This window comes from Plutella xylostella, chromosome 3, assembly GCF_932276165.1.
Source record: "Plutella xylostella chromosome 3, ilPluXylo3.1, whole genome shotgun sequence".
Lineage (NCBI taxonomy): Eukaryota > Metazoa > Arthropoda > Insecta > Lepidoptera > Plutellidae > Plutella > Plutella xylostella.
Genome location: NC_063983.1, coordinates 6,581,940 through 6,593,925, shown reverse-complemented (window position 1 = coordinate 6,593,925; position 11,986 = coordinate 6,581,940). Strand labels below are relative to the sequence as shown.

Sequence of the window (11,986 nt, the reverse complement as noted above, 5' to 3'; positions counted from 1 at the left end):
AATTAAAAAAATTAAAAAACCGACTTCAAAAAACCACTAAAATGTAAGAAATAATTTATGGATTACACAAATTCTACTCGTATGTGACAGTACAAATATACCTAAGCAGGAACTGCTCTTTTTAGGGTTCCGTAGCCAAAATAGCAAAAACGGAACCCTTATAGTTTCGTCATGTCCGTCTGTCCGTCTGTCCGTCTGTCCGTCTGTCACAGCCGATTTACTCGGAAACTATAAGTACTACAGTGATGAAATTTGATGGGAATATGTGTTGTATGAACCGCTACAAAAATATGACACTAAATAGTAAAAAAAAGAATTGGGGGTGGGGCCCCCCATACATGTAACTGAGGGATGAATATTTTTTTTTCGATGTACATACCCGTGTGGGGTATCAATGGAAAGGTCTTTTAAAATGATATAAAGTTTTCTAAACTTTTTCGTTCACTTTAAGAAAAATGTTTTTCTTAAAGTGAACGGTTTTTGAGATATCAGCTCTCAAAGTCGTAAAAAGTATGTCCCCCCCCCTCTATTTTTATAACTACGGGGTATAAAATTCTAAAAAAAATAGAGGTGATGCATGCTAATTAACTCTTTCAACGATTTTTGGTTTGATCAAAGTATCTCTTATAGTTTTTGAGATAGGTTGATTTAACTGTAATTTTGCTGCTACGGAACCCTTTGTGCGCGAGCCCGACTCGCACTTGGCCGGTTTTTTTTGAAGTTGGTGCCATATTTCTTCAGATTACTTTGTCACCGCACCAACATCATTTTTTTTTTATAAAGTAAAAATAAAATGTTATGGCTAAATTAAAATGTGAAAATACTTTTATTTCTATATTACCTACTAGGTATTTCACATTGCCTCTATCAAGCAGCCGTCGAGTTTTCTTTTGAGAGTTTGGAAAAACTTAAACTACCCAACTATTGTCAAACGTTCAACACATCTGTCAGAAGTTAATCTTTGAGAGATCGCAACAAGCACTTAGTTCTGCGCCTGCGCCGATGCTTAACCTCAAATGGCATTCGCAATCAGTAGTGTCGTTAATTCGCATACTTTCGATATCTTAAACGATATCTATGGGTTTATTCGAAATTGTACCGACCGGATAGCCTTGTAGACACACGTTCCTTTCATTATTACGTTGTTGTTTTGACTGTTTTTAAATGTTGTATGAGCTGTTATAACAGTTCAAATTATATGAATGTCGATAACTAATATTATGACAGGTAGGTATATAGTACATATAGGTACTGTTTACATTGGGTGCTGAAAAAAAATATGAAGATTAGTTACTAATTGTTGTCCCTTTATTAAATTCCAAAAAAATACATTGGAGTTTCGATTACATACCTGGGCAGTTCTTCTTTTTAACCTACATAATGGACAAAAAATTATCCCGAATTTGAAAAAAATAACTTTAGCTTTTTGGTGAACTCTTATAATTTTTATGATAGCTACATTTCTATTCTATCGAAAAAGGTGGTTGGCCGCGAAGTTTAAGTATTTTTTCAAGATTTTCAGAACATAATACGTGGATAAGGCAAAGAAAATTACACCTTCGTCACAGAATCTTTTATTTTATTTTAACGAAATAGTCTTCGTCGACTAAAATGAAACTTTTTTGATACGTTAATAAACAAAATACCATTTTAGAAAACATATGAAAGAATGGATTTTTAGTAATAACAAAATATTTATTAAGTAGTTATTACCACTCTGTCACAATTTCAGCTAAAATGAAGCTTGTTTTTGCTATAAATATTTTTTCGCTACTAATTACAGTAAAAAATTAACAGCATAGACGTTAATATCAATGACTAAATTTAATATGATTTTTCCAAAGTTGCACTATTTATAACATAACATATAAACGACCAAAAATAAGTTGACTACCAGGAGACACCAATCGTTACAGAGTGGTATACGATGTGACATAGTTGTTATTCTATTAAATATGCGGCAGCTTTTTGAAATAAAACAGTTTTATTTAAAAATAATAATTTAGTAACTTACATATAAATCATTATGGTTTCAAGTTAGTCAAAAAATTTACTGGAGATATCTTTATTATTAGTATAACTAATGAAATCACACTTGAGAACCTCTGGGGAGTGAAATATCCGTATTTCAGGAACTTAAAGGACAAATTTGTTCCAACTACATAAAATAATGTTTATCTGCACAATTAATATTTTCGGCAACCTAAAATTTAAGTAACATAATGAAAATTACGTAATTTGTTAAAGTTTTAATCAGCCATATTTCGAAAATACAGCAGTGGCTCTTAGAAATTGAAAAAAATACTCTTTCCTTTTTTAATTACCTTAGAAGCTGGAAGGACTTTAATGTTATCATCAAACATCCGATAAATCATTCTCCACCATATTAAACAGTCTACCACATTCATCGTCTGTTCTTGAGAACAATAGCACGAAATTAGCTTTTTCACTAACGAAACTTTTTATTAATGAAGCGCAAGTGTATTGGACGTTGCTTTCGCTTCGTACTTTAACCAAAACGTATAGTTTCTCTTCAATTTTTCTTTGATGAATATTCTCAGGTTGGAGTGTTTGGTAAGAATGTGACAGATTTGTCGTGTGACAGAGGGGTAAAATGTGTTGCAAAGTCGATTAGCATTTAAACAGTAACATAAAGTGTAATATTCACATGTTGATTTCAAAGTAATTGTTATATTACCAATGAGTAAATAACAAAATAATAATTTCATTGTATTTTATTTTAACAATTACCTACGTGACGAAGCTGTCGCCGAATAAACACACGCACCTCCTGTCACACTTTGCGGGTGGCCGATACGCGGTGTCTGGATCTCAAAGGGGAAATCTTACCAAGGGGAAAAGGAGACCTTAAACTCAGATCGATAGCAATAAGGACGAGTGGCTCAAACAAATATTTTAAATGGCAACCTACGTGACAGAATGTTACTACTAAAACATTAGGTAGTAAGAGACAAATTTTCAACATTTTTTTTAAATATTTTAGAAATCATTTAAAAATATATATTTTGTTTTACTAAATAGGTAATATCTTCTGGAGTTTAAATAAATTTTTATATTTTATGTTGTCATATATATTTTTTGTAACATTATCGAATATGCGCAGGATGAAGTGGCGGGAGACAGCCAAGATTCGTATGAAATACTCCTCTGTCACGCGGATTTACCACTCTGTAACGTAATTTTAAATACAAAAATATAAATTTATATTTTTGTAAACGTGCACAGCCGTTGTGTTTTTAGTACAATGCACGCTGAAATATAAATAAATAAATAACTATTTGTAAAACTCATGATTTTTTCTTCACAATTGATGGAGACTAAGTTATGTAGGTTAAAAAGAAGAACTGCCCACCTAGCAATAAATAACACATTAAGATTTTTAAGAGAGTAATTATTAAAAAGAACATCTGTAAAAGGCAAGACGAAGTGGAGTTATTAGCAACAAAGGAGGACTACTGAGCTTGAAAAATTGATCCAATTCAAGTTTGAATCGATGAAGGACCGAATCCGAGCTATTCAGAAGAATAAAAGGACCCATTTTCGATTCAGCCCCCAACAAAGGGCCTTGGGAGTGAATCAAAATGACATAAAGCTCAATTCTTTTCAAACCTCTCATGTCACAAAACGCGAGCATAATGGACTCATGTTTTTTCCAGTTTTAGAAATGGATGATGTGTTAAAAAGGTAACAAATTGTCACTGTTAAATAGATGGGCGCAGCATCGCCTGCAACCGCCATATGTCATTTGGGATTCGAAGTTTAAATTAAAAACATATGACGCACGATTCGATACGGATTTCGCGAATGTTGAGGCCGATTATTGGAAATATTTAAGGCTTTGGCCGTTGCTGTTTGTTGTTGCGTTTTAAAGACTATCATCTGAGTAAAAAATTATAGACTATAGGTACTGCAAACACCTTTATCATTTACACGGTCTAACATTTTGAATGCTTCTCGTAGGTAATACCTACGCAAAGTACCTTTTAATTTCCTCACAGATCTCACTGATTGCAGAGTTTCGAAATAAGGAAAGGGTGTGCACGCAGCACGTTACTCCATTCAATAGTAATAACTTTCCATTAAAACACTATGACAACATAATAATGGGAGCACGCATCGTAGATTTCCTTTGTGGCCGCCATTATCCGCAAATTATACAGCAATCGGAAATCCCGCAGCGACCAGAGACAATGTCGCGCGCAAACTTTTATTTTTAACTTTTTTCTCCGTGTCTTTGTCATCGACACCAAAATTAAGGGGTACCGATTGTCACAAAGGATTATGTTTACTTTTGAAGGTGTTTGAAAAATATTTGCTTTTGGATCTCGAGTGGCGCATTATCTGGGTTTTAGTGGCCGGCTTTTATTCGCACGACGACCACACACGGTACTTATTGCAAAAAAAGGTTTTTTTTCCGCTGTACGGTCGTGAAATTGTATAAGGTGTTTTGACAATGCGCTCGGAACGTGCGTGTGCGCAGTTCCGACTGTTAGCTCGGCGGTTTCGCTCGAGCAGCGTGTTTATCTTCTTGTCGGACCGGCGATGGAATTAATGTTTGCTTAGAGGTGTTAAACTTAAATAAACTGAGATCATATTTTTGATGATTTTTGGCATCCTTCATTTTAGGAAAATGATTTAAATTGTGTAACTAGTAATTATGGATAGGTATATTTTTAACTAGCTGTCCCCGCACGCTTCGCTTCGCCTTAAAAAGTTTTCCCGTGGGAATTCCGGGATTAAAAGTAGCCTATGTTCTTTCCCAGGGTCTAGACCACATGTATACCAAGTTTCATTTAAATTCGTTCAGTGGTTTTGGCGTGAAAGAGTAACAGACAGACAGACAGACACAGTTACTTTCGCATTTATAATATTAGTTAGGAAGGATTAGGAAGTTAGGATTACTGAACCTAATAATTTATTACATTTCACCATGGGAAAAAGAAGATATTGAAAATGTTCTTAATCGTATTATACATTCAATTATTCATTAAACATAAATCAGAAACTATACAGGTGCATTGGTGCGGTTGTTATACACTCACGGGAAATGAAAAAGTTCCACTCAAAAAATACCGACACCAAACAACCCCAATTTTTTAAAACATTTAATTATAAATTTGATCAAAATAATATTGTTTTTAGTTCGTGATATCCTAATGCTCTGTGAATTGTACTTCAATGGTGCAGAAGGCCTCATTTAGCTATCATTTTCCAAATTGGAACCTTTCCATTGCCCGTGAGTGTATTATCGCCATCAAACCTTTTTTCACGTTCTAAAGAAAATTAACGGATCAGGGAAAATTTACGTAATCAGGTACAATGTCTCAAAATGTTGTAATTTATTATGATTGTGATTAGTTCTAGCTGGTCATGGTCAAACTATTGTATTGTGATATCGCCTCACTGGTCCAACAGTATAACCTAGGCATATACTTACCGCCCGCCTAAGATACAAGCCTAAAGCTATAATAAAATTATCTACTAGTTTGGTTTAGGTCGCGATAACATAGATGTGCGGATTTACTCACGATATAGTTTCGTCACAGTAGGAGTAACTAAGTGTTATTATTGTACCTAAATTCATTATTTCTAAAGAACTCATTGGTATATGGTAGGATTTGAATGAGAGCCCAGACCTATTCCGTTACGCCACCACGACTATATACTACCATAATTTTAAGGTACACTTCCAAGTGAAAATAAAGTGTCGCCCGGAGCCGCTTCCTTTCTTTCCTTTACAGTTTAATAAAATCTCAATTATAAATGTAGCGTAACGCCATCTGTAGGACAATATCAGAACTATCTGTATGTGTACCCTCAGTTGCTTCTCTAGCTATGCTGAGTGATTTATCTATTATAAAATATTATTGAATTTTCAAAGCATAATCATATTTTGTCCCATTAGATGGAGCCTAGCACTAGCAATAGCAGAAAGAATTTAGGTAAGTATATGGGAAAAGTGCCTAGGGCAATGAAATTAATAAGGCCACCATCAGGAAAAAAATAATACGGTAAAATACAACTACCCAAGCCTATCTAAGTACCTATGTACGTTACAAGTTACAAATAAAACCAACGCATAAAATGTTGACAAGTACTTTATTATTAAAATTAACATAAAAATAAATTCAATTACATAGGTATAAACATTTTCTTATTACAGGAGAGTCTTTCTTATAAAATAAGAATAATCATCATCCAACGAAATAAAATCCCAATACTGTACAATGTCTTAAATCAAGTGGATGGAATATAAAACCTAATGACTATTTTTACAAACAAAATGAGATCAGATAATTTACAAAGAAAGATAGAGCTTTACAAACTACACATAAAGAGGACCAAATACATATTTAAAAAAAAAAACATTCAAATTATTGCAGAAAGAAATCTAAAACTAAACACATTCATAACAATATTACTAGAAAGGACGTATAAATCAGTCTTTTTCACTGCATCAATCACTTGTAATTCACACCGATTCATTTTCTACTAATCATAAAACTAATTATCTTCGTCATCTAGATTGTCTATTGGAAAGTTTGGATTTAGTAGAGGGCTCTTTCCGTTGCTGCCACTAGGAGACGTGTTGACCGCCGACATACCCACTAGGTTATGCGTTAAGCTATGGCGTCTGAGGTCACAATTTCTCCTGAAGACTTTACCGCATGAAGAGCAGTTGTATGGCTTTATGTCAGTGTGGGTGAGGAGATGGGTCTTCAGGTTGGACCTCTGGTTGAAGCTGCGGCTGCAGACAGGACACTTGTGGGGAGACTCCTCCATGTGAAGGATCTTGTGAACCGCCAGCGTCCGCGACTGACAGAAACCCTTCCCGCATTCCAGACATTTAAACGGCTTCTCCTTTGAGTGAATGTATCTGTGAAAGAGGAAAAAAAACATGTCATTTAACACAATAATAGACAGCATAAAACTTAAATTGAACTAAGAAAGTACATGCAACAAAAACAACCAAAAGCTTAAACATTCAATTATCAATACATCATCGCTTCGAAGAGCCTTTAATTCTGCACAACTGAGATACTGTTTAAACACAGTCGTTAAGTTTATTGGTACGGCCGTACCCCCGGCGGGGCTCTGGCCACATCTCACACGGCGAACACCTTGCACCAGACGGGAAACAAACAAGCGCCCCCGGGACCATACTAATAAATTGGCACGACCTCTCATTTTTATTCCCGACACTCTTCAATTTATGCCCCTCATACAATCTCGCTAGTTGCCAGGCCACTCATTTGTAACCAATTCCTTCGTTCTTTGACAAATGCGTGTGAACATCTCGTTTGCCTAACCAATTACACATTTGAATAAGGCAAAAAATAACGGATCAAACTCGAAACAATATGCAATTAGCTCAGAAAGATCCCCAATAAAACACCGAGACCCGTAATCATCGGATCAAATAAACAAACATTTGGAAACTAAACGTGTTCAAAGTAACGTAATACGTGTAATAACTGTTGATATTAGTTAGATATGTGATGATTTAGGAGAGATGCATAGCGTTGAATGAAAATATAATTTAAATATTAAAGCATGAGATGATGTGGATGATTAGGACGGGTTTGAGCGCGGGCGCAGCGGAGCGTGCGCGCGGCCGGCGCGGCGTTAGGCCTAACTCGAACCAACAAGACAGCTTTATTGATTGATTGAGCTCGCAAAACGAACTGATAGGCGATGAAACTCTAGTTTGACTTCATATTAATATAATTAAGTAAGATTTTAATGATATGATTTGTTGTTGATAATTAACCTGTCTGATAATTTTAAAAGGAAAATGGAGTTAATTTTGTGCCTATAAATCAAGCTTCATTTTGGCGTTGCCAATAAAGTACAATACAATCAAATTGATAAACAAGCTTTAAATTAATTTGCCGCTATTATCCTTGAATTCACAAAAAAGCTTAACAAACCGACAACAAAAAGTCGGCATTGTGTTCGATGAATATTACCACGGTCCTTATATTTTTTGTCATCATCCATATTAATCCTTACGTCAGGATTGTATGGGATTTGTTAAAACCCGTCGAAGAGGTCCATTATAATGTATCGTGTCAACGGACATCGATTGAACACCGACAGCGGGCGCGTCCACCTTCCGGCGACTACACCAAATTTATTTTATTGCTACAGAGATACGGACAAGAAAACGTCGAGAGACAGGTATTAAAATTCAACACCTTTAGTTCTGCTTTTGGGGAGTGTAAGAATAGATTAACAGAGATTAAGAGTTGTTTTTGTTAGTACTTATTATCATATTGTTCGTCCGGATTATTGTGACAGTTATGTCTTACTTATCACGAGCGTATCGTCGACATAGTTGGACTGAATGAAATATTCAAAAGATGAGAGATAAAAGAGGAATTCGTATGGTGTTTCACTTTGTTTTAGAGGTTACACTAAAAAGAAGAGCGAAATTAAAACATCGTCTGTTCTCAGATTAGCGGCGGTTTCGTGAAATAATTTACGAGCGTGACGAACGACCTGTCGATACCATCTGCTCGGTCCATACTTAACCCTTTTTGTTTTTAAATATTTTTCTGCACCGCCATTATTCAAAAGTTGCTCATAACGTTGAGACCCAAAGACCGAAATCTTTTATTGATATCGAAAAATGAGAATCGTGAAGACCCTTCAAATGTTTCACCTCGACACGGTTAAAAGATTGCTTTATCTTTATAGCATAAATAAGAACCCACGCTATTCGATCCGGGACAGAGGTTTAGGATAAGGAAATAAAATTAATCACTGCAATTGATTTAACCGTGGCGTGGAGGGCCCTAAACTTACTAGATGGTGGATATCAATAATAATGACCTCAGGCGTTAACGCATAGCTTTGCTATGACAATGTTCGGTGTTGTTAATCTATATAATATATGATATAAATAGGAATGCATAGCTTATTTTTATATTATAATGATGCAGGTATACGTATAATGTGTATTTTGTAATTCTAAGATACAATAACTATTGAGTGACATTGAGATTTTTTCTCTTGTACTTACTTCCTTTGGGTTGACAGGTAAAAATGCTTTTAGCATTAAGTGATTAAGGGCGTCTTGCACAACGAAGTTAAATAAAATTAAATAGTTTGCCTCTTGCTCTGACATTATACTGTCAGAGCAAGAGGTCATAGATTTAATTTTGATTAATTTTGTTGTGCAAGACACCCTAAGTATTGAAGAGTGAACGAAACGACTCATTAGGTATTTTATTAGTTAGAGACACGAGTAAAGAATTTATATAATCATGCTGTATCATAATGTTACTGTTATTTCCATTTAGTGAAATGGGGTTTAATACAAACTCAAAAATAAAAGTGAAAGATCAGTTTGAAAACAAATAAAGAGATTTAGTGTTAGCGTGTTAAAGTCAACCTCAAATACATAAATGTTAAACTAGTGACTAAAGTTAATATTTACCTATGGTCCCTTAGATGGTCCTGTCGTCGAAAAGCCTTTCCGCAAATATCACAAGAGTAGGGTCTCTCATCTGTGTGCGTCCTTTCATGGATCAGCAGGTTGTAGGACTTCGTGAACTGGCGGTTGCAGAACTTGCAGATGAACTGTTTCTTCATTCTCGGGCCACTTGTTGTTGTTTTCTGTTTGTTGGCGCTGACGCTTCCAGTAGACGACGTGGAGCTTGTTGACTTGGAACTCGCTGTTGTGTTCGAAGATTGCGGAGATAAGGGTGCTTGGGACGGGCTCCCCACCATCTGTTGTTGATACATGGCGTTCATCAGCAGACTCGGGTACCCGTTGTCTAAGCTTTGCGGCGAGCTGAACCCGTAACCTTTAGATGTCGACTCCAAATGTTGTTCTAATGTGAATTCATCTTCATTGTCTAGCAATGCCAAGTCTTCTTCTACCTCCTCTGACAGATCAACATCTTCCGCCGTAGCAACAGAGTCAGACAATGAGTAGTCTTCAGGTGTCTTCGGAGAGTAATCCTTCGATATATTTTCTACGGAATCTAGTTCACTTATCTTTGCACTTGCCGTCGCTATCCTTAGTATATCTTGCTTTGAAGATGTGTTACTATCTGAACTATTAGGTAGAGTAGGTGATGGAGTGTTGCTCACAGTGGATACGGTTGTTAAGCGTTGCAAAGTCAAATAAGATTCTAATGCTTGAAGGTTGAGGGCAGCGGCTGCAGCAGAGTTTGAAGGCAATAAGGCTGCTTGTTGCAACGAGCTCATCATTGCGTTTTGTAAAGATATAACTACACCTTGTAAAGATCTTTGTAACATGTTTTCTTGCAATAAAGCAGCCGAGGCAATTGATAAATTCAAATTGCTAACGGTGGATGAACTCTGACTCTTACTTGGGTTTGGTTTCGAATCCGAATGCGGGGAAGGCGTATCCACTGCCAATAAACTGCTCATCTCGGATGTTTTGTTGTCTTGTATCTGCAGATTGTTTTTCAGCTTAATGATAGCGCTTTCCAGGGAGTTCAGAGTGGACTTGCTTGACCTCGATGAACTTTGCTCTTGCATGGTGGTGTCAGAGGCGTGTTGACATCGGTGGGTGAGCGCGGGAGTCACTGGGTGCGGCGCGTGCGGTGGCGGCGGCGCGGGCTGGCGGCGACGTGCGAGGCGGCTGTGCGGCGCGGCGCGACTGAGCCGGCGCGGGCCCGCCCCGCCCCCTCCACCCGCCTCCACCTCACCTGCCTCCACAAAAGCTCTCTATTTTAGGTAACTCTTTGTACGCAGTAATGGTCACCTCACGCTGCCCTAACGACAGACACGTCCATGAGAACGCTGAGCCAGATTTGTTGAGTTCCTTTCAAAAGTAATGAGATTCTGAATGGAATCGGTTCGGACCTCGGTCTGCTATGGGAAAACAATATTGTTACAGATGATCGGTACGGCTGGTTTTGTTTGTGGGTCACGCGCTGCGAGTATAACAGAGCGGTTCTGTTTTGTTAACATAACAACATTTATTGTTGCTTCGATTTCAGTGAGCCCACACTTTTGACGTATGATTTCACTTTTGATAAAAGTCTTTCTCGGAATGATATGTTGCGGTTGAAAGATGATGCAGCCATTAAAATTATTAGTGGCCGAGTCGTGCCGGACGCCCATAAAGTGCGGACATCCAAGAAACAAGGTTGAAGACAAAAGTGGACATTAACCAAATAAATACGATACCAAGCCAGTGTCGCTTTTCATGTTAGCTTTCCATAGAGCTTCATACAGTTAGAAAGGAATTGTTGGGCATTTCGTTTTGTTCAATTTAATGACTACATGGTGTAGTTATTAGTCAGACTTTTGACTCAAGCGCTGAAAAAAGTATGTTGATAGTTTAGATAGGGAAGATTTTAAACAAGATTTTTGTTGGGTACCAGACAAACCTTGGTAAACATAAACCGGTGCAATAAATATTTAATTATTTAATGTAAACTAATGTAAAAAAAATTATAAGTATAAATACTAATTCCTATGAAACCTAGAACTAGAGAACTAACATCTATATAATGAACTTCTTAGTAGATTTTAGTGAAAAAGATGCATCGTTTTTTATGCTCTTACTATTCTCAAGTCAACTTCTGAACGCGTTTATGGCCATATAAAACCATAATTCTTACTAAAATTTATTAAACTTTTATAAACCTGTTAATGATAGCTTAGAAAGATTGATATTGATAGATTCTTTAATATACTGTAGATTAAAGGTTAAACTAAAAATAAACCTAAATCACAATAGAACTATTTCTATGAACTTTGACCTAACATAACTAAGTAAGACTTACTTTAACACAGTTTAAAATTCTTACCTACTTGGTGGCAAATGTAGAGCTGAACTAGGGTTTCTCATCATAGGCAAAGGAGCCTCATATAGTGGCTAGATGGGAAAGGCTAATGACGTATTTTTTTTCTATTTCATACTGCTATGGTAAAAAGCTTAACCTACCTCTACCTATAAAATTGCACTATTTGAAATAAG

General features: G+C 36.3%; 1 protein-coding gene across 1 annotated transcript; it reads right to left on the bottom strand.

Moving 5' to 3' along the window:
* Nucleotides 1-6,101: 6,101 nt before the first annotated feature.
* LOC119693545 (protein sister of odd and bowel) lies at nucleotides 6,102-10,683 on the bottom strand. Its single transcript, XM_038117330.2, has 2 exons — nucleotides 9,464-10,683; nucleotides 6,102-6,898 (listed from the first exon to the last, which is right to left on the bottom strand). The coding sequence occupies exons 1-2, from the start codon at nucleotides 10,534-10,536 to the stop codon at nucleotides 6,526-6,528; spliced, it is 1,446 nt and encodes a 481-aa protein (XP_037973258.2). The 5' UTR covers nucleotides 10,537-10,683; the 3' UTR covers nucleotides 6,102-6,525.
* Between the last annotated feature and the right edge of the window lie 1,303 nt (nucleotides 10,684-11,986).

Excerpts from the sequence above, each read along its gene's own strand:
- LOC119693545 (XM_038117330.2), bottom strand. The coding sequence starts at position 10,536 with ATGCAAGAGCAAAGTTCATCGAGGTCAAGCAAGTCCACTCTGAACTCC. Across the intron at positions 6,899-9,463 it reads GACCATCTAAGGGACCATAG|ATACATTCACTCAAAGGAGA; the intron begins GTAAATATTAAC and ends CCTCTTTCACAG.